General features: G+C 42.6%; 2 protein-coding genes across 6 annotated transcripts; both read left to right on the top strand.

Moving 5' to 3' along the window:
• Window positions 1-246: 246 nt before the first annotated feature.
• Window positions 247-19,550, top strand: LOC113926870 (histone H2B type 1-C/E/F/G/I). Of its 5 annotated transcripts, none has more exons than XR_004820189.1 (3): window positions 247-651; window positions 16,418-17,765; window positions 18,331-19,550. XR_004820189.1 is itself a non-coding variant. In XM_035728431.1 (2 exons), the coding sequence occupies exon 1, from the start codon at window positions 262-264 to the stop codon at window positions 640-642; it is 381 nt and encodes a 126-aa protein (XP_035584324.1). In that variant the 5' UTR covers window positions 247-261; the 3' UTR covers window positions 643-651; window positions 18,331-19,543. The 5 variants fall into 5 exon arrangements, 2 of the variants coding, with proteins under 2 accessions (XP_035584324.1, XP_035584322.1); XR_004820190.1 differs by having other exon boundaries at window positions 16,418-16,600; window positions 18,331-19,544; XR_004820188.1 differs by lacking the exons at window positions 16,418-17,765; window positions 18,331-19,550 and adding exons at window positions 12,766-12,890; window positions 15,781-16,410.
• A 68-nt stretch (window positions 19,551-19,618) lies between these two features.
• Window positions 19,619-20,895, top strand: H1-6 (H1.6 linker histone, cluster member). The gene has a single exon (XM_027602229.2). The coding sequence runs from the start codon at window positions 19,655-19,657 to the stop codon at window positions 20,288-20,290; it is 636 nt and encodes a 211-aa protein (XP_027458030.2). The 5' UTR covers window positions 19,619-19,654; the 3' UTR covers window positions 20,291-20,895.
• Window positions 20,896-22,566: the final 1,671 nt, after the last annotated feature.

The following is a 22,566-nucleotide window of genomic DNA, read 5'->3' as shown; positions in this document are numbered from 1 at the left end:
AAACATCGCTGCTTTTATAGGCATTTCCTGGGGAGTAAGTCCGGTTGTCTGATTGGCTAGTAACAAGACTCAGCCAAGTAGCCAATAGAAAAGGTTTATTTCCATACCTCATTTGCATAGTTCGGCCCATGGATGCCTTGCAGCTTGTCTTCCAATGAACTAAGACACTGTCTGCATCCTTCATTAGCATAAAAGCCCTATAAGTAGCAGAGATTCGCTTCCTCCTTTCATTTCACTTCGTGTGTTCTGAGGTCTTTAAAAATGCCTGAACCCGCCAAGTCGGCTCCGGCCCCGAAGAAGGGCTCCAAGAAGGCGGTGACCAAGGCGCAGAAGAAGGACGGCAAGAAGCGCAAGCGCAGCCGCAAGGAGAGCTACTCGGTGTACGTGTACAAGGTGCTGAAGCAGGTGCACCCCGACACCGGCATCTCGTCCAAGGCCATGGGCATCATGAACTCGTTCGTCAACGACATCTTCGAGCGCATCGCGGGCGAGGCGTCCCGCCTGGCGCATTACAACAAGCGCTCGACCATCACGTCCCGGGAGATCCAGACGGCCGTGCGCCTGCTGCTGCCCGGGGAGCTGGCCAAGCACGCCGTGTCCGAGGGCACCAAGGCCGTCACCAAGTACACCAGCTCCAAGTGAACTTACCAAGTAAGCCTCCTGTGATCCCAACCCCAAAGGCTCTTTTCAGAGCCACCCACATGTCCACTAAGAGAGCTGTAATACAATACTAGATTTTGCATGGTGGGGTTGGGGGCAAAGTATCGTACCTTAATTAGAAAGTCATTACATGGGGAGGAATTTCTAGCTTCTCTTTATGGTACTAGGGCAGTACTGAGCATAAGTTAATGTTAATATCCTGTTATTCTATGCTCTTGGGGGTCATCTCCGTGAAAACCCATGCAGTTTTGAGTCTCCATGCTGTGTGCCGTAATTGGTCTGATGCATCTGAGCATAGAAATATGTGATTTTTATAGGTGGCTTATGTTAAGCGGGGTTAGCATCGACCTACTGCTTTATTAGACTCCTCAAAGTTGTTGGGTAACTTGTCTCCAAGGGAGGCTGAACTGAAAGCAAGTACTAGGGGTCTAGGGGTGGAGAAACGAGGTGGGAGAATAGGAAGGACGCCTTTGAACTTGGGCACTCAAAATCTCCGAATAGAGAACTTTCACTGAGCAGATACCGCAGGCTGGGAAACTACAGTTTAGGCACTTTACTCATGAACTTTGCTCCAGGCAAAGACTTTAAGGTGAAAGACGCACTTTCTCCCTTTGTCTTGCCCAGATCTAGGACACATTTCACTACTTAGAGGAGTGAAGTTTGCTTTTTCCATTAAAAACAGGAAAATACAGGGAATAAATTTTGTTACAAAAGAACATAAAGACTTGCACAATTTTGCATAAAACATTGTGATGTAGATTACCAAGTTACCTAACAAAAGGTCCTCATGATCTTAAGCCTGCAGTTTTCATTAACACTTGGGAAGAATTCTAAAGGCCTGTCTGGCCCTAGACAGGCTTCCACTGGAGCACAGCTCGGGTTGCCTAACTTGGAAGCGTTTTGACCTAGTTAAGGTGGAAGTGCAAATGCGGGACAGTTGCAGGTGTTTGTCATACTAGCTCCTCAGCCAAACTCTAAGGTTTCTGGAGTCCTTCAAAAACTGAAATTGGATTTTTTTTTTTTATCCCTATGGGGCTAGTGAACCTGCTCAAGGACTGATGGTCCAATTCAGACTGACCTAACTGCGTTAGGTCACGTTACCCCAAAAATGTGCAGATTCACTATTACCAGGTTGACTACAAGGTTTTTGGTTTTTGTTTGGTTGTTTCCTTTTGTTTTCCTTCTCTTCTCCCCCTTTTCTCTCTCTTTTTTAAAGATTTTATTTATTTATTTATTTGACAGAAAGAAACACAGTGAGAGAGGGAACACAAGCAGGGGGAGTGGGAGAGGGAGAAGCCGACTTTCCGCTGAGCAGGGAGCCCGATGCGGGGCTCGATCCCAGGACCCTGGGATCATGACCTGAGCTGAAGGCAGATGCTCAAGGACTGAGCCACCCAGATGCCCCTCTCCCTCTTCTCTTATATAAATTCTGGCCTGCCTCTGTAGGGTAGAATAATTCTATAGCTTGTTCCCCCTTCTATACAAGTGAAGGGCAGGCTAATCATTAACTACTTGGCCATTTATTTCTGAAGATTTCACCAAGACATTGTTCACCTAAGTCCTGCCATAGGAATCAATAGAAATGTGTGACCTGGAGAAGTTCCTTGTCCAGCCGGGGGCAGTTTTGAGTTTTATGCTGATCTGCCTTTGGCTCTTGCATGCTGAAATGTATTCTTGCCCAAATTTGTTTCTTACTTTGGCTCTTATTCTGAGTGCACTCTATCGATTGGTGACACATTAAAATGGTTTTATGTCAGATCATGAAGCGATTACATGGTGCCCGAGGACAGACAATCTGAAGTCTACGGCATTTGCTTATCTTTTCTGGGTTGTTTGTGTTTGTCTGGGGATTCTGATATTCTCTGGCATTGAGAATACATGAACAGGAAGTTGGTGTTTTTCTTTCTGGCCTTTAATGTGATCCACTGGGTTTGGTGTTTTGTGTTTGTATGCTGTGGATTCCTGAAATTAAAGATAAGAGTCTCGTTCCTCCTTTCAAAATGGTCTTTTCTTGTGTTTACTTACTATGTGTCCAAATAGTTGTCAGTATCTGCAAAAATAGGATTCCTGCTTCAAAGATAATACAAATGTAAAATGGCAATCTGGTAATAACTTTTGACTTTAAGAAAGCGGTTAGGCCTTACAGGAGACTAATGACAGGAGAGAAAACCAGTTACCCAAATCTCCAGCATGCAGAGGCCTGCCTTTTGCTCTGCAGAATTCTCTAAAGTGTATGCTTCAATAATTCCATGTCCCTTCAGGCTCCTTAAGTAAGGTTAGAGAGAAGAGAGAAGAAACATGGTATTGTAAATCAGATTACTGACTCAGACAAAAAGAGAAGGCTTCCAATACCCTTATAAAACAAACATTTAATAGTTACTAAGTCTTAATGTGTTTATTGTGAGAGCTAGGGCACTGGAAAGTAGAATTTCCTACAAAACTTAGAGAATTTACTCATGTTCTCAACAATGGTGTTTGCTGAGAGATCTCTGATCTTAATTACATTTGTTTCTTTTTTTTTTAAGATTTTTATTTATTTATTTAAGAGAGAGAACATGAGCAGGGGGCAAGGCAGAGGGAGAAGCAGACGTCCCGCGGAGCAGGAAGCCAGTCATCGCGGGGGCTCAGTCCCAGGGCCCTGTGATCATGACCTGAGCGGGAGGCAGACGCTTAACCGACTGAGCCACCCAGGTGCCCAATTACATTTGTTTCTTAATTACTGTTTTTTTTCCCCTTAACTGACCAACATACTTAAATCTGTGGCTCCAGTTTTGTTGTAGGAAAGACGTTAAGGTTCGAAGCCGACAGCCAAGTAAGAATTCTTGAGACGTCTTTGGTGCAAAAGGATGGTTTTATTAAAGCACAGGGACAGAACCCATGGGCAGAAAGAGCTGAACTGGGGTCATGAGGAGTGGCCCATTGTATACTTTCAAGTTGGGAGGGCGTTAGGGATAGTGAGTCTCTAAGGAATTCTGGAAGCAAGGTTTCCAGAACCTTGAGGCAGCTAGCTGTTGTTGGGAAAAGGTCATTTATTACCGTCTAATAGAACCTTAGTCATGAGACCCTTCAGATGAATATTGGTGGGCCATGTGCTTGGGGGATGATGGCCAAAACGTATCTTGCCGGATAGAGATAAAGGAAGTTTCCAAAAGAATTTTTATATGTTAAAGTGGACTTACAGGACCCTGAGGTGGAGGGTCGGGCTAGGATTGCCTTTGCCCTTAGCAAAGTATTAACATCAAGGCCGCTGAGGCCCCAGAGGAAGTGCCTGTTTCAAGGACTTGTCAATGGGCTGTAGGTAGTAAGGAAATTTAATAATTTTTCTTCTGCCTTTGTTTCCCACATCAGTTTTACCTACTTTAAATTTTATTCCTGTTTCACGATTAACTCCTCTAACTTGCACAATGATTGAGAATATTTTCTGTTTTATGAATACAAATAGTTTTGAGCAAGTCGTCCACTCTACCTCAGCAGGAAGCTAATAAGTTATAATGTAAACTTACATTTTAAATGGCTTCTGTAAAGACTAAAAAACACAATTTAAAGTAAAAGAAACTAAGACCTAGAGAGTATCATGCTAAGCGATGTAAGTCAGTCAGAGAAAGACATTTATCATATGATTTCACTCATATGTGGAATTTGAGAAACAAAACAAAGGATCATAGGTGAAAAACAGAGAGAGGAAAACCTCTTAACTCTAGAGAACAAACTGATGATCACCAGAGAGGAGCTGGGTGGGGGGATGGGTTAAATAGGTGATGGGGATGAAGGAGGGCACTTGCTGTGATGAGCACTGTATGATGTATGGAAGGGTTGAATCACCATATTACACCCCTGAAACTAATATTACACTGTATGTTAATTAACTTGAATTTAAATAAAAACTTAAAAAAAAGAGAGAGAAACTCAAATCAAAATAAAACTTCTCCTGATGCTTTAAATGTTCTTCCTCTTTAAATTGTAACTCTGAGAAAACAGGAAAGTTTTAACTGTGAATTTAATTAGTGGTTTTAGTTAACAGGTTATAGGATAAGAAACAAAACAGAACTTCTATTATTTTTGAACAACTTAAAATTTTTAGTTCATGGTATGTAGTTTTATAGGAATAAACCACATTTTTTTTTAAAGATTTTACTTATTTATTTGACAGAGAGAGACACAGCGAGAGAAGGAACACAAGCAGGGGGAGTGGGAGAGGGAGAAGCAGGCTTCCCACAGAGCAGGGAGCCTGATGGCAGGACTCAATCCCAGGACCCTGGGATCATGACCTGAGCCGAAAGCAGACGCTTAACGACTGAGCCACCCAGGCGCCCCTTAACCACATATTTTTATTTTTATTTTTATTTTTTTTAAAGATTTTATTTATTTATTTGAGAGAGAGAGAGAATGAGAGACAGAGAGCACGAGAGGGAAGAGGGCCAGAGGGAGAAGCAGACTCCCTGCCGAGCAGAGAGTCCGATGCGGGACTCGATCCCGGGACTCCAGGATCATGACCTGAGCCGAAGGCAGTTGCTTAACCAACTGAGCCACCCAGGCGCCCCTTAACCACATATTTTTAATTAAGATAACTTTTTGGATAAATTCACTGGCTTACTAATCTTGTCTTAAAAATGGATTTATGTCTTTTTCTTTGTTGTTGTCATGATGTAAGAATAATGTTAGTACGATATTCTAGTTCACACAAGTCTGGGGTTCATTTTCTTAAAAAAAGAAGAAAACAACCCGAATTAATTTGAATTTACTAAACTTCTTCCACTAGGTTTACTGGTTAGAAGAGTTAAAATCATTTTATTTAAAATTATACTTCTGTAAATTATGCATTGAGCTAAATTAAATCACAATAGATAATGTCATTTTTAAAACAGTTTGATGTTTATAACGATGCATACAAATCACAAAACATGTGTCAACTTAAATGCTGAATTCATAATCTGTAGATAACCCTAAGAATTTTGATGAATATTAAATTGAGTACATTAATGCCTAATCTTTGGATACCTGGACAATTTCTCAATTAGAGGGTGCAAAATATGCATCCCTAAAAACAATTTGATCTGTGCAAGGCTTATATTTTTACGCAGTTTAGAATGATGCTAGATTAACAAGTTAGAGAACATGTAGATGCCTTAGGAGAATGGAATTAGATATGTTTGTTTTTGCCACTTTAAATGTGTAAAAGCGAATGTAATATGTATGCTTGGCCCAGAGGCCCTGGCGGGTTGGGACTGTTCCCAGTTTCTTCAGGCCTATGAGGGAACACAATCGCCTGCTTCTTCTAAGGGCTGTTGTTAACACATACAGTTTTGGTCCTGTTAATTATTATAGCTTCAGAGAAACACAGATATGCATACAAGATAATGGATGTGTTTAGTCTGTTCGTTTATTAGGAAGTTGTTACAGTTTGTTAATGAAGTAAATTCAGCGTGATATGTGTTATTTTATTTATGCTGATTAGTTAAATATACTTTAGAAGTGAAGTCAATGGCTTTGAATTTATCATTCTATGAATTTATCATTTTATTTATCTGTGGTTTTGTTTGTGTATATCTAAACACATGCACAGAAAGGCTTACTAGGGTTGGTTAAAAACCAAACAAAAAACACTATAAGGAAGAGAAAAATTCAGGATTCACATGGACTTTCAATATATTTTTTGCCTTTGCCAAGCTTGAAATAATTTCTAACAAGTGCTTTACCTCACCTCAAAGAATTTGTGGCCATCGCTCCATGCTGTGTTTTACATTTCACTCTAAAATATGACTGCGGCCAGTTTTTTGTTTTTATATACCTATGATTTGTGTTTACATCTTAATGTAATAACCAGCTTTCTCTGACATTTTTTCTTTTTTTTCTTACCTATCGTAGATTCAGCTCTAAACACAAAATAGTAAAACCATTAAGATATCTTTTACACCAAAAAATATCTCTGGGCCTTCCTTGATAGTCATTGGGTAACCAACAGTTTGTCCCCACAACTTCAAGAAAGGAGGGATGATAAATTCATTAGGTGTATTTGGTATTTTTCAAATATTGATGGCCAAATCACTGCTCAGTCTGCTTTTTATATAATTCTTAAATTTTCCAATCTCAATCCAGCTTTCCAACTTCCTTCTGATAAGAGTAAATCCCATAACTTTTTTTAAATTTAAATTCAATTAATTAACATAATAGTGTATTATTGGTTTCAGAGGTAGAGGTCAGTGTGATTCATCAGTCTTATATAATACCCGGTGCTCATCACATCACATACCCTCCCCAATGTCCATCACCCAGTTACCCCATCCCCCCACCCTCTGCCCCTCCAGCAACCCTCAGTTTGTTTCCTATGATTAAGTCTCTTATGGTTTGTCTCCCTCTCTGATTTCGTCTTGTTTTATTTTTTTTTCCGCTTCTCTTATGATCCTCTGTTTTGTTTTTTAAATTCCACATATAAGTGAGATCATATGATAGTGGTCTTTCTCTGATTGACTTATTTCGCTTAGCATAACAGCCTCTAGTTCCATCCATGTGGTTGCAAATTAAATCCCATAACTTTTTAACAACTGTTCTCACACTAAGCTTGTTTTGTGCCAGTTTGTCTGATGTTCCACACTCATTACAACCTTGACATATTATCTGGTAATTAATTGTCCCTGAAGAATAATCCAAGTAGATTTTTACTGTTATGTTTTAACTTTAACTATTCTCTATAACCAATAACTCAGTCTATGTAATAGGTCAGATATGAGAATGTCACTTTGCTCAGAGCTCAAGGGTTGACATATTTACTTAGAGTAGATATGCCTGGCGGTTGGTTGTTCATTTGCTTTCACTTGTATAACATAAAATAACATAAAATAACATAAAATAACATAAAATAAAATAAATTCCTCAGAGCCTAGACCTTTATACCTTGACTAAAATTTCCTAAACAAGAATGGGTGCTACATGGTTTATTTCTGACTATGGCTCAAATTAAAACTGAAACAATAATTAGGAAAAATGATACTTGTTTAACTAAAATACATCAAAATGATCTTTGAGAACTATTCTTCTACATAAGACACGCCAATTAAATACTTGGAGACTATGTGGACTTCAAATACTTCTTATTACATTTGTGATTGCTCTCATACCTTTTTTGACCCAAGTGGGGGGTTGAGAAATTCCAATGGCAGAGATGGTGAAGATATCACCTAACCAAGATGGAAGTGTGGACTGAGGTTTGGAAGAATATATTATGCAGAGGCAGCCTGTCACATGCTCCACAGACAACTTTGAGAGTTTCTAAAGAATCACTTATTATTTTCTTTGAAAGTCCTCTTTACTCTACGTTAGAACAGATTGTCCATACTAAAAATAATGTACACACATGACATCCCGTTCTTATTCTGCAGGCTTTTTCTTCCCCCTGTTATATAATCACCTTTTTTTGACTTCGTTGGATGAAATCTATCTATTGCTTGGCATACCTGTACACAAGAAAACAGTGTGCTAATAATTAACTAAACGTCTTTGAGTTATTATTTGACAAACTTACCACTCTGAGCCTGTAGGCTGGTAATAATTACTTACCCATGAAAATGGGGTGAGGAGTAAATGAAACTGCAAATATAAAATACTTGTCCCAGAAATGGTATCATGCCAGTAAAATGGCTCCATGATGAAAAAAGTGTTGTCTCTAGAGATGGAACCTCCCAAGTTTGACCCCCAGCTCACTACTTCTTAGCTGTGAGACTGAGGCAAGTCCACGTTTCATCTCTGTGTGCCTCAGTGTCCTCGTTTGTGTCTTGAGGATGACGGTAATAGCACCTACCTTCTAGATGTTTGTGAAGATTAAAGATCTTTAACGCATAGAAAGCACTTTGAAGAGTGACTGGTAAAGGGTAGGTGCTCAGTGTCTGCTGATATTTGATAAGTTTCATTTATAATCTTCCTTCTACCCTTAGCCCCTAAGGCAGCCGGTGACTGAAGATCTTGGTAAAAGCTGTTTTTTTCTAAGTCATGGGAATTTCACAAGTGATTTGATATAAAAAGAATGCCGACTGGGGTGCCTGGGTGGCTCAGTCGGTTAAGCAATGGACTCTTGGTTTTGGCTCAGGTTGTGACCTCAGGGGTCTTGGAATCCAGCCCCACCCCATCTCAGGGCTCAGTGGGTAATCGGCTTGAGGTTCTCTCATCTGCCCCTCCCCCCACTCGTGTGTGTGTGTGTGTGTGTGTGTGTGTGTGTGTGTGTGTATCTTTCTCTAAAATTAACATATACATCTTAAAAAAAATGACAACTGATTCCACTGTGTTTACCTTGGTCCAACAGATTAAAAGAGAATGCCTTTTTTCCCCAACATATTTAGTTACCTCTCTAGGCATATTCCTAAGGGCATAAAGAACCATAGCTCCGTTTGTCCTGAGTCTTCCAGATTTGGAAGTGTGCATGGATTCCACGCCTTGCTAAGCAGTCCCAGCAGTCCTCGAGTAAAAGGCAGTAAATATTAGTTTTTCCAGACTCCCCCCCGCAACCCCGTGCCATCTGGGATGACTAAGCATAAAAATAAACGGGGCCAAATACACATCTACCTGTGACCTTTCCTGAAAGACATTCTAGGCTCTGATGAAATTTTCTGGACTCTGACAATCAACTTGACATATCTTCAAGTGCCCTGGGTTCATTACAGTTTAGGAAAGAGAGAGTAAATTTGGAAAAGGAGCTACTTTCTTACTGTCCCACCTCAGTTTTGAGGGGGGGAATGTAAGGCTTTGGTTAGCTCAGTTGAAGACTTACGTGGCTTTATCATTCCATAAGCAATTTGTATGGTACTTACTAGGAAGGCCTGTTTCATCTTGCTTTGGTTCTTCTTGGTATTAGATCTCCCAGCTGAAAAACTGGGGCTCCTGGGTGGCTCAGTTGGTTAAGCATCCAACTCTTGATCTCAGCTCAGGTCTTGATCTCAGGGCGTGAATTCAAGCCCCACATTGGGCTCCACACCCAGCATGGAACCTACTTTAAAAAAAAATTTTTTTTAAATATATATAAATATTGAAAATTAAAATGTGCCCCTTCTACTGTTGGACTTGCTTTTACTGTTGGACTTGCTTAAACTTAAGTTGGTGTGATAGATATTGAGTACTAGGTTTAAAAAAACACACACACATATGGACTTTAATGCACTGAACTAAATATTATTTTTTAAAGTTGAAAAAATGAATACAATTGTGTGTTTAAGAATTGGGCAGAGGGGCACCTACGTAGCTCCATCAGTTAAACTACCCACTCGGTTTCGGCTCAGGTCACGATCTCGGGGTTGTGGGATAGAGCCCTGTCTCGGGCTCCATGTTGAGCTCAGAGTCAGCTGGGACTCTCTCTCCCTCGCCCTCTGCCCATCCCCCTCTCCCCCGCTCCCTCGCTCTCACTTTCTAAAAAAAATAAATAAATCTTAAAAAAAAAAAAAGAATTGGACAGAGCTGATGCAGGCTTTCAGCCCACGAATGGAAGGAAACCTGCTGGCCTCGAGGGCCGGTGAGAGATAGCTGGTAGGCATCAGGGTCAGCGCTTTGGGGAAGGTTTGGGGAGAGTGCTCAAGGACCTTGACTCTAAGGGTCAGAGAGAGAATTTTGCCCAGTGAGTTCTAGACATAAATAAGCCTGAGTGGATTGGAAATTCTTTCCCCTATATTCTGAAATATACATATATTTTAGAGCAGTTTTAGGTGTACAACAAAATTGAGAGGGAGGCACAGATTTCTCATATACCCCTATCCCCACACATGCAGAGCCTCCCACATTAGCAATTGCTAACTGACCAGCCAGGGAAAGAGGAAAATGCAGGCTGGCCGCGTGGGCCGGTGGGAGAAGAGCTGACGGATGCAGAGCAAGCAGCCCTCGTGGGTCCTAAGACCCAGTCCCCTCTCCGTGCCCTCTCTCCCACCCCTGCCCCACTTCCTCTTGCCCTTCTGTCCGTTCTAGAGGCCCCACAATGGCTTTTCATCAGTCAGTGACAACGTCCAGCCCAGAGAGTGAGGACAGAGTCTTGGGGCGGCATAAGGAGGGGAAGTCTTCCTTTTCTGCCCCTGCCCTGAAGGACTGTCCTCTGGCTCTGTTCCTCCACCTTCAGCAACTGTCCCCTTGGAAAGGGACAACTCACTGCCATCTTGGAGCTTACATCTTGGCTGGAGAAGACAGACAACAAAGGGTAGTTATCACGCATAATTATATAGAATGTGAGAAGGGACTAAACGCTCCAGGGAGGTACAAAGTACAGCAGGGCAAGGCAGGTCAGGGTGGTAGTAAATGTAATTTTTATATTTTCACGAATGAAAACACTTACTGTCACAATAGTTGGTAGCACTGGGGCAGCATGAAGTGTGTGCCAGGCACCATTCTACATGTTTACTCTATTCACTCAGTGAACTCCCAAACGATAACACATTAGCCGGAAAGCAGACAGGGCTGAAGCCCTTAGAAGAAGAGCCAGGAATGAAGGAACGCGGAGAAATCAATGCCCTGCTGTTCCACCTGCGGAGCATTCCGAGTACCTGTCGCTCCTTCTCTGCTACCGTTGTCAGTGTCTTCATTCGGGTGTGAGCACACGGAGGGTGAGCGGTGGTTCCTCTAGCACAGGCCTTACATCTGGGGCCTTTTCCACGGAGTTTAGGACAACCTGTGGCATGTGCCATTGTTAAGACCACTACATTTGAAGCGACTGTGAGTCTGCGAAACGCGTTATGGGGACATCCGGGGTCACATCTTGAGTCGGTGGTTTGTGGGGTGGCTTGTGGGGGAGACTGCCCCTTGCCAGCTAAAGAGAGAGGACCGCTTCCCCCTTGCCCGCTCCACCACTACCGGCAGGCTCTGCTTCAGGCAAATCTTTCTTAGAACCTACCCGAATATGACTGCGTTGCACTTTTATAAGTACATACAAAACATGCAGCACGAATCTTTGTCTTTGTGAAGTGAAATGATCACCAGGGTGTTAGCTGTGTCAAGCGTGGGTTATAATTATGAGTCCTGAGATTAACCAGGCAGGCAAACACTTGCCACAGAAACTCGTATCTCCCCACCCAAGTAATGGATCAGTCCTCAGGTAGAAAAGAATTCCCTGCACACCTTTTCCTACATGGGATTTGGACGCCTGCAGAGGATAAAATCAGGTTTGCCTTTGTTTGCTTGACAAGAGGAGGAGGAAAAGTGCATTTTATAACACCCCAGAAACAGACTAAGCATTTATTTGGGTACATTTCCATCAGATATGTTTCATTTAACTTATTTAAAAGTTCATGGGGGATGACTTCATCTGTTAGCAGCCTGGAGGGATGAGCAGCTGGGAGAAGGGTGGCTTCTGGAAACAGTTTCAGCTGGTCCCTGTAGGAATAACAAGCTTGAACTCTAACGGCGGTCATATAAGGACCTTCCTCGCAGTTCAAGCTGTAGCTCACCCCAAGCACCCCACCTTAGACAATGCCCACTCCCTGGTCTTTGTCATTGTGTCTCCTTTATGAAAAGCCCTAACCTGAAGAATTCTTACTTGCCCTTCAAGACTTAGTTCAGGAGCACCTGGGTGGTTCAGTCGGTTAAGTGTCTGCCTTCAGCTCAGGTCATGATTCCAGGGTCTTGGGTTTGAGGCCCCGAGCAGGGCTGCCTGCCTGATGGGGACTCTGTTTGTCCCTCCCTTTGCCCCTTCCCCTGCTCTGTGCATGTACTCTCTCTCTCTGTCTCTCAAATAAATAAATAAATAAATCTTAAAAAAAGAGGACTTAGCTCAAATGTAACTTAAAGGACACTGGCTAGACCATAGTCATCATTTATTTAAGAGTATACATAGACTCCAGTGTTAGAGGGTGTGAGTTTACTACAGAGAGTCACCATCCAACAGCTGTGTCATCTGGGATACTCAACCTTCATTTTCTCATCTCCACAACAGAGAGAAGGATCATTGTAGGTCTTTCATAAGGCTGCCGCAAGATCAAATGCATTCGTATCTATAAAGCGCTTAGAACACTGCCTGGAGCAGAACAAGCTCCCAGTGAAATCAGCCACCCCCATTATTGCTGTTGTTCTCAGAGTCAAGTCCAATATCAAGTATCTGGTGAATTATAGAAGTGAATTGATCAATCAATCTCTCTCTTTTCACAGGAGGAGCAGATGTGTTTTAGACATCTTTACCCACCACTGGTCACTGCTAAACACCATTGCAGCTCACACATTAAAACGCAAGAGACACCCTAAGAAGACAAATGGAAATATTTTTAACAATCGTGGTAGGATCAGTAAGAACCTGGCTAAAATATTTTTTTTTCTGAGTATAAAAATATTAAATGTTTATTGTAGAATTTTGTAAAAAGAGAAATATATAAAGAAGAGAATTAAAATAACTCTTAGTATCTCCTTTTAATGGATATGACAAATATGTATAGATGAATGTGAATACATATGATACACCTATAATGCATATAAAAAGCATATTTAGGTATCATGCCATATATGCACATATATAATTTTCTAGGTAATACATGGATGTATCATTACTTACATAAATAGTCCTCTGTTATTAGCTATTTAGATTGAGTTCCATTTTTTTTTTAACTTTTTTTCAAAGTTTTTAAAGTAATGTCTACACCCAGCGTGGAGCTTGAACTCATGACCCTGAGATCAAGAGTTGCGTGCCCCTCCAACTGAGCCAGCCAGGCGCCCCCTGAGTTTCATTTTTATGCATTTGAGATCAAACAGATCACACATCTTTGTTTAAATATGTGATTATCTCTTTAAGATAGACTTCTAGAAGTAGAAATACTAAATCACAAGGTCACCACATTTTTTAAGGCTCTTTAAAAAAAAAGATTTTATTTATTTGACAGAGAGAGACACAGCGAAAGAGGGAACACAAGCAGGGGGAGTGGGAGAAGGAGAAGCAGGCTTCGAGCCTGACCCGGGGCTCGATCCCAGGACCCCGGGATCATGACCTGAGCCGAAGGCCAACTCTTAACCACTGAGTCACCCAGGCACCCCTTAAGGCTCTTAATATGTACATTGCCAAATTGCCATCCAGAAGGACCACGCCCATTTATAATCCCAACATTTTATGAAAATCCCTGTTTTACAGCATGTATATTTACGCTGAGAATTGCTTTAAAGCATCATTAACCTGACAGGCCAAAAAATTTTTTTTTGAAATGCCATTTCCCTCATGGGACTTTTCCCCCATGTTTTCATTAGCTATGATCCCATAAGAAATGAACCGCTGCTGCCCATGGTCACAATCATTCCACGGAAGACACCATATGTAGAGTAAGTAGGCTCTGAGGTTAAGACCAAAAACTAGTATTTAGCAGGTGCCTCCCTCTGCCCAGGACGGTGTTGGAATAATAAATTGCATTCGGCTGTGTGTGTAACTGAACCTACTTTTACCTACGTTGTTTCTTACAAGCCTCCTAATGACTCCATGAGAAAGGTGTCTAATGTGAATTGAATTCTGTCCCCCCAGAATTCATACATTGAGACCCTAACTCCCAATGTGACTCTATCTGGAGATGAAGGGCTTTAGTAGGTATTTGAGGCTTAAGAAGTTATAAAAGTGAGGTCCTAATCGAATTAGATTGGTGGGCTTGTAAGAAGAGGGAGAGGGAAAGACAGTTCTGGTACCTATGCAGCAGAGAAAGGTCATTTGAGGTCAGAGCCAGGAGGCAGCCATGTAAAGGCTAGGAAAAGTGTTCTCACCGGAATCTGGCCATGCTGGCGCCCTGATCTCAGATTTCAAGTCTCCAGAGCTACGAGGAAATAAATTCCTATAGCCACCCAACGTATAGTATTTCATTCTGCTAGCCTGACCCGACTAAGACAGGTCATCGCCGTGACTTACAGACAAGGAGAGTGAGTAAGACTATAGGAGAAACAAAGTGCTATGTGGCCACAATCACAAGAGTCAGAAACAGGCAAGTTGGAAGCTCACCCAGTTGTCCTTACTCCAAGGCCAGGGCTCCTCCATTCCACACGCAGACAGTAGCCTTGAAGGGTCAAGAGCCACATGTTTCCAGAACCAGTATTAGACTAAGACTTGTCCCCAGAAGATGAATGTTTAATCTTAAATAAATATGCTCTGACTGCTCATTTATGAAAAATGTTGAACTTCCTGCAAAACTAAAATGCAAATTGTGTGCAAAACCCTTTTGCCAACCCAGTGGAAAAATGATATAAAGCCTAATGGTATCCTTACAGCACCGGGCTTTGTATGTGTGGTGAAGCAGGCTCTCAAATTGGTCCTAAAGTAGTGCCTCAGACAGATAAATAAACCGGAAAGATATACTGTAAAATGTTTGTTTATTTTTAAAAATATTTTAAAAGATTTATTTATTTATTTGAGAGAGAGGGAGATGGAGGGAGGGTCTCAAGCAGACTCTGCACTGAACGTGGAGCCCCATTTGGGGCTCGATCTCATGACCCTGAGGTCACCACCAGAGCCAAAACCAGAATTCAGGTGCTTAACTGACTGAGCCACTCAGGCTCCCCTAAAAGGTTTATTTTTTTTTTAAAAAAAAAGGAAACAAAGGAGATAAAGGTGGAAATTAGATTGACTATATGTCCATCCATCCATTCAATGGGTCGGCCCAGATAAGCCCCTCCCACACACCGGGCACTGTTGTGGGAGGATTCAGTACTGTGCATGGCAGACAAAAAATTCCAGGTCCATGAAGTTGGCATGCTCATGGAAAGGTATTATCCACTGAATCAGTCACGAATGCACTGGGCTGCATTTCACAAAAGTCCATATGTAGTCGGTTAGCTAGAAAGAGATTTGTTTGTCCTCATTAGCAGAAGAGCTTGGGTGGTTTGTCAGGGGCCATGGGGAGCTGCCAATGGTGCCCAAGGTTTCTTCTAGCATCCTGTGCTCTCAATCGTGCCATTTTCATCCTCCATGTAGTTTTCAACCTCATGGTCCTCCTTAGCTCCTCTGGAAGGCTAATCTATGCTCCACACTGGAAGAAGGGGTAAGATCAAGGGTAAATAGGCATGTGGCATCTGAGTCAACTGGATTATTATTGGGAAGTTAAAAAAAAAGACGTCCTGCTTTTCTTCTGATGATTCCGTATTCTGCATTAAAGTGCAACAGAAAATTCCCCCCAAGTTCTAATTCTTGTGTCTCCTTATTTTCAGAGACTGGCTCATGAGCATCCATGGAGCTTGAGAAAAATCATTTCAGTCATCTAGCGATGAGCCGTTCATGGAAAGGTTTTGGATAGTCTACGTTGTTAGCATTATAGGTGTGAGTCACAAATTAAGAAATGGCATGATATGAGTAGTGTCTTTGTTTACTTACAAATAGCTAATAATAGAGGTCGGAATGTCAGGAAGAACAGAAATAAGATTACCTGAATGGCTCCTCCAGCGGTTTCTGCTGTTATGCAAATAGCTTTTCTTCTAAGCAGGCACTTCAGTGCTTTCTCATTAGACGGTGGTGGGTTTCTTTCCTCTGTCCTGAGAAGTTTCTAGAACTCCTTCGGAAGGCATGCTGTTTCCTAAGAAGGAGCAGAAACAGGCTGAACAAGTCATTCAGGTCCATCTGACTCAATTGAGGACATCTTCCCTGCTACCCTCTTTAAACAGAGGTTTCTCCATTTTGAAACCCTGAGCAGATTATTGTTTTGGGCATTGATTTTGGCACCAAATAATTGTTGTCATTGCATATATTTAAATCTTATCTCCCAAATACAGAAAACAGTCATTTCTTTAGTTTGGAGACCAAGTAATACTTATTTCTTAATTTAAAAACTGTTGTTTTTATGTCCCTCAGCCCTGGAACAGCATCATACCTGCTCTTGATATTTAATACTTGATGATTTTAGAGACAACTTTTACAAACCATGGAATTGTACACATGCCCTTTCTACAAAGCAAACAAAATAATTACTCAATACCTGAACAAGCAATCAATCAAAATAGAGTGATTCAAAAATGATGAGATCAGTTGAAAAAGGTAAAGTTAAATGTGAAATAATATTTGTTAAAGATAGATGAAACTGTCTTTGAAATGAAGTTCAAAAATAGTTATTGAAAAAAGAAGAAACACATGAAAAAGGTTAACAGTTTTAAAAGGTAGGTCTAAATCTTAAATACTAGGAAAATCTAAGAAGCATGTAGGGTAGATATTCTGGTAAATGAAAGTCTGCTAATCTCACTGAACATAGTGAAAATCTGTAGACGCCTTTATTTTACTCACACACACACACATACATGGAGAAATATAGAATAAACATTTTTTTTTAAAACAACAGACTGGAGGGCACCCCCCTTCGGGTCCCCTCAGTCCTCGGGAGCTTTGTACTATCACTTTGCTATCGCTCAATAAACCTTGCTTTGCTGCCCATCACTCTGTCTGGTCCACCTCTTCATTTTTCGAAGTGGTGTGACCCTGAACTGTGGGCACCGATGGAGAAAAATCCTGCAACACCTTGACCAAAGAGATTACAGATGTCCAGAAAAATAAGGTGTCCTGAGGTCACATAGCCACACTAAGTACCTCCAATGTTTGCTCAGAGGAAAACAAGGAAGATGAATAGAGGTTCTGGAGGCCAACGTAACACCACTTCAAATCTCAGCTCTGAGCATGAGACTCTTGATCTCAGGGTCATGAGTTTGAGCCCCATGTTGGGTGTAAAGATTACTAAAAAAATAAATGAATAAAGTTAAAAAATTAAAAAAACAACAGACTAGAATGTTAAATTAATATTAAAAATGGGCTGTATGGTTTCCATATCATGAGAGAATAAACTTATTATAATTTTTTAAAGAAAACTGTTCTTTTACTTTCTTTGCAACTGCTTCCCTTGCTTTACTATTCAGAAGTAGGAGAGGGCAACAAAAGTTGATCTTAAGGAAATGTTTATGGCAGTATTATTTCAAAAATGAAAGTTCAGAAGGTTGACTTTCCCACAATAGAAAATTTGCCAAAATAAAATTATAGTATTGCTTCACACACACACACACACACACACACGCATAGAGCTATAAAAATGTAATTACATGAACATCAGTTCTAACATATTAAGAGGAAGAAAAAAAATGACCTGACACAGGTGATGTCCATAACTAGCTAGAGCCTTTTGAAGCCAACCTCCTGCTTCCTAGCTCCAAGACCTTGGGTGAGTTTTATGACTTTTCTGTGATTCAGTTTCTTAACGACAAAATTAGTTTCTATACTTTTTCATTTTTTGAAGAGGAAAAACTTGGGATGATGATTGACACAGAGTAATAAGCACTGTGTGTGTGTGTGTGTGTGTGTGTGGTAGCTTTTAGATTTCCAATGCAAAGTATGAATCATGGTTCTTTGTCTGGATCTTAAATTATGGAATGTAAGAATTTTTTAAATTCTCCAATTCTGTTACTTTTAAAGCAATAGAATGATACGTTCTGTCAACTTATAGTTATAAGGATCAATCCACTTCACAACCTGACCTGTGAGCACAAGTACTCAGGGGTCACAGAGGGTCAGAAAAACCAAACACATGTTAAAACATACGGTCCTTGGTAAGATGCACCTGCAATCTCCCTTAGAAAGATTTTTCAAACTGAGGGTCACATTAGTGCATTAGTGCGTTGTGAAATCAATCCCATAGTTTGTAACCAGCATTAGAAAAATGAAATAGACTAGAATGTATCAGAATGCAAGCACTTAAGTTGGTATTGTTTTCTGAATTTTTGTTTCAGGTGTGTTTGTAAGCATGAGCCCATGAGACAGAGAGGCAGAGAATTTGCTACCTCACTTTGCAACCAGAAATTGGAAAGTCTCATCATTTGATTTCCGCTTCAGAAATATTTCAGATGTAGACTCTCTCCTTTCCCACCCTACCTCCTTAGCTGAAGCCCTTGCCTTTCTTCTGAGACTATTGCAACAGACTACCAACTTCTGACATTGGGCCCTTTCCAATAATTATTTTTTTATGTGAAAAATCTAAAACCAAGACAGCTACAAGAACAATACACAAATCCTCTCCTTAAAAACTTCAGGTCCTTCCCCAGCCTGCAAAGTAACAAGCTTCTCATGCAGGCACTGGCGGGTCGAGGGGGCGGGGGCGGTGATCTCCACATGATGGTCGTTTTGGCGTTTTCCTCTGCTGAAGCCTGGGCTTTGGCCGTACCGCGCTGCTCTCTCAACATCGTTCTGGAAGGTCTGGCCTTGATGAACAAATTCCTTTCTGGACCTCTTACGAAGGCAAGTCCGAGGACAAGCCCCCAAAAGGATCCATCCCAGACCATGTTCCAATAACTCCTTCCCCGAAGCTTTGCAGGCACATGGGCCAGCCCAGTCCTGCTAGAGATCTGGGGCTCTGGTTCCCACGGTCTCTTCCTGCCTCCCGTTTTCGAGTTAATTCAACCCACAGGGACTGAGGACTGGTTTAAGTCACAAACAACCCACATGCCTTGGAGATTACGGTTCATGAGATTGTTTGCCCAAATAAAGTCGTACTCTGCAGTTTTTAGACAATCCTATAAGCATCTCCTAAGCACGCAGTGAGACATTTAAGAGATGTGTTATTTTCTTCACATACATAAATCATTTTCAATAAAAGTCAATGTGTGAATAATTTATTTTCTCCACCGATTGGAAGCCAACCGTTTGGAAAACCACTCAGAAGAGCTGAGGTAAGCCTCTCGCTCAAAATTACTTTTAAATATACAAGGAAAAGAGGAAGTTTTCTTCTTCTCCTTGAGTTTTGCTGAAAATCGAGAGCTTTATCTAATAGTTTTGGCATTCGGGGTCATTTTTCATGAAAAGGTTAAAAGGCACGTGAAATCCGAGTCTCCACGGATTACCCACCAGTGAAGCGTGGGCGTTTCTGCTCGGAGGATTTGTGTGGGATCCAACTTTTGGGGGTAAAACAAACACAAATATTCCACCCCCGGGGGGCGGGGCGGCGCCCGGGGGATGCACCAATCACAGCGCGCCCCGCCCTATATAAGGCCTGGCGGCCCCCCCCCCCCCCGCCACGTTTGACGCTTCTCGGTGGTCCCCGTCATTTGTCCTCGTGAGATGTCTGAGACCGCTCCGGCGGCCGCAGCTGACACTGCTCTGGCTTCTATGGAGAACCCTCCAGCTAAGAAGAGAGGGAGGAAGCCGGTGGAACTGTCAGGCGCTAGTCGCAAGGCCCCGAGCCTGTCCGTGTCCAAGTTGATCAGGGAGGCTCTCTCCGTGTCCCAGGAGCGAGCAGGCATGTCCCTGGTCGCGCTCAAGAAGGCGCTCGCGGCCGCCGGCTACGACGTGGAGAAGAACAACAGCCGCATCAAGCTGGGCCTCAAGAGCCTGGTGAGCAAGGGCACCCTGGTGCAGACCAAGGGCACCGGCGCCTCGGGCTCCTTCAAGCTCAACAAGAAGGCCCTTCCTGAGACCACCAAGAGCAAGGTCAAAAGACCCTCTTCTGCAAAGGCAAAGAAGCTGGTCTTATCTAGGGATTCGAAGTCGCCGAAAGGTGCCAAGACCAACAAAGCCAAGAAGCCCAGGGCAACAGCAGCGCAGAAAGCGGCCAGGAGCGGCGGGAAGGCGAAGGGAGCCAAGGGCAAGCAAGCACGGAAGAGTCCGGGGAAAGCCAGAGCAGGGAAGCCGAAGGCCGGGAAGTCCAAGCTGAGCCAGCAGAAAACGAACCCGAGGAAAGTGGCGTCCAAGAAGTAAGCTGAAAGGAGCTCTATTGTCAACCCAAAGGCTCTTTTAAGAGCCACCCCAAGTACTTTAAAAAGGGCTTGACACTGAACTTTTAGAAGCTTGTAAATGTGTAAACAGTAGTGGTCTATTAAGTAAATTCTATTGCAGGAAATACTAAGGGTCTCGTCAGATAAGGTGCTGTAGATCGGCACCTTAAGGTTTCAATATTGGAAAATCCTCGTGCCTCATCTAAAAGCAGTTTGCGCACTGGAGTACCAGTACGGCACATGGCCTTGTGTACCCGCCATACTTCTCTGGAAAGACTAACGTGTTGGTCGAGGGAGGAGTGGAGATCAGCTCGGCACAAACCTAGCTGACTTTCCAAGTGCTTACATTCCAGTTGACCCTATTACATGGTGCCACTGTAACTAGGGTTTCAGAACTCACTGCACAGCTTTGTGGGTCAATAATATATAGGAATTGTAACAAAATTTGGATTGGGGCAATTTTAAATCTTTGGAGTTTTCCATTTATTTTTTAAACATTTATTTGAGAGACCAAGCACCAGCATGGGGAGGGGCAGAGGGGGAATCAGGCTCCCTGCTGAGCGGGGAGCAGAGCTGAGCTGGGGGCTCCATCCCAAGACCCTCAGGTCATGACCTGAGCCAAAGTCAAGAGTCAGATACTTAACCAACTGAGCCACCCAGGCACCCTGAGTTTAACACTTAACAGAAAAATCAAGTATCTTCAGTTTACAGTTGAAAGAATGAAATACCGTTTATCTTCATTTCCAAAGTACTGTATTGTCACATTAAAAAAATTGGTTTGAAAATACAACTAATATAATTGTAATTCTATGTATTTTATGAAGAGAGTGGATAGGCTTGTCCAGATTGTGTTGCACGGGCTGAAAAATACTAAACCTTCATGGAGATATTGGGGCTACAAAGTTTTTAGGGTCCAAAGTGAACATCACAAAAACGACTTAGGAAATTCTCAGGATCTGAGTAAAGGCATCTTTCTCATTTTAAGCAAAATTAGTTTTAAAGCTTTCACCTAATTTGGGATTTAGCATTCTTAAAGATTATAAATATTAAATTCATACTGTTCATCTTATTTTGGGCCTTGGTATTTGGAGCAACCTTTATTGAATAAAGCCCAATGCACAACTATGTAACGCATTCTTTCATGTACAAGCTTGTATTAGATAACTCACTGGGGCCTAGCCTTTCTAAACTCATTTATATAACTGGGCCTCTTGACAATTTTTTTATATAATGGAAAACGAATAAACATAATGGTTTAAAGTTGTATAGTCCGCCACAGCCCGTGTCTTGCTTGGACATGGCGGCCAGTTTCCCTTTCAGGTTGGAACGGTAACGCAGGAATACTGCGGGGAAGGCCGTGAGTCCCTCGTTCGACTGCCGCGCCCAGCAGTGGACCGACCCCAGACCCCCGCCTGGCAGCAGGCAGGTCCCCGGCCCTGCTCGAATCCGTCTAGAACGGGCCCCGCGATCCTGTGCGCCTTTGTTCCTCGCGCCTCTTTAGGGCCTGGCAGACATCGGGTTAACCAACCAAGGTTCTTCCGCCAGTTCCGGGGACAGCTATTAAACCCTTTTTAGCTAACAGGAAAAATGGTGCTGAAATCCCGCCCCCCGCAATTTTTTCCTGCACCACACCGACATCCAATCAGAGCTTGTCCCCGAAGGACCTTCATTTGCATTGCATAGCCGCGGCTGGTGGGACCGAGAGCCAACGTTGTATCGTGGGTGCTGCTGGCGCTGCGTTTTGCCGAAGAATCTTCATCGGGATGCTCTCGGTTGTTTAGAGTACAGTTCTGGTCATTTCGTTGCCACCACTTTGGCGGTTTTTAAAAAAATAGAGAAAAATTTCAAACCCTTAGGTAGTACAAGCTTCCCTGATCTAGATTACCACACGGCATAAATTTCTGAACCTACTCTTCCGTAGTTTACACACTTGTTACTACCCGCGTTTTACACTATCCCAACTTCCCTTCTACCAAGCACAACAGCCCTTTAAATGATTCTGTGGGCGGCCCTGAAAAGGGCCTTTGTGTTTGGAGATACGGGGGGATCCGGTGCGCTCAGCCCCCGAAGCCGTAGAGGGTGCGGCCCTGGCGCTTGAGCGCGTAGACCACGTCCATGGCCGTGACCGTCTTGCGCTTGGCGTGCTCCGTGTAGGTGACGGCGTCCCGGATCACGTTCTCCAGGAACACCTTGAGCACCCCGCGGGTCTCCTCGTAGATGAGGCCGGAGATGCGCTTGACGCCGCCGCGCCGGGCCAGC

Source organism: Zalophus californianus, chromosome 7 (assembly GCF_009762305.2).
Source record: "Zalophus californianus isolate mZalCal1 chromosome 7, mZalCal1.pri.v2, whole genome shotgun sequence".
NCBI classification, from domain to species: domain Eukaryota; kingdom Metazoa; phylum Chordata; class Mammalia; order Carnivora; family Otariidae; genus Zalophus; species Zalophus californianus.
The sequence above is the reverse complement of the archived record's forward strand: the minus strand, read 5'-3'. Positions and strand labels throughout refer to the sequence as shown.

Bases quoted from the DNA above. Each gene is read 5' to 3' on its own strand.
- LOC113926870 (XM_035728431.1), top strand. From the start codon at position 262: ATGCCTGAACCCGCCAAGTCGGCTCCGGCCCCGAAGAAGGGCTCCAAG.
- H1-6 (XM_027602229.2), top strand. From the start codon at position 19,655: ATGTCTGAGACCGCTCCGGCGGCCGCAGCTGACACTGCTCTGGCTTCT.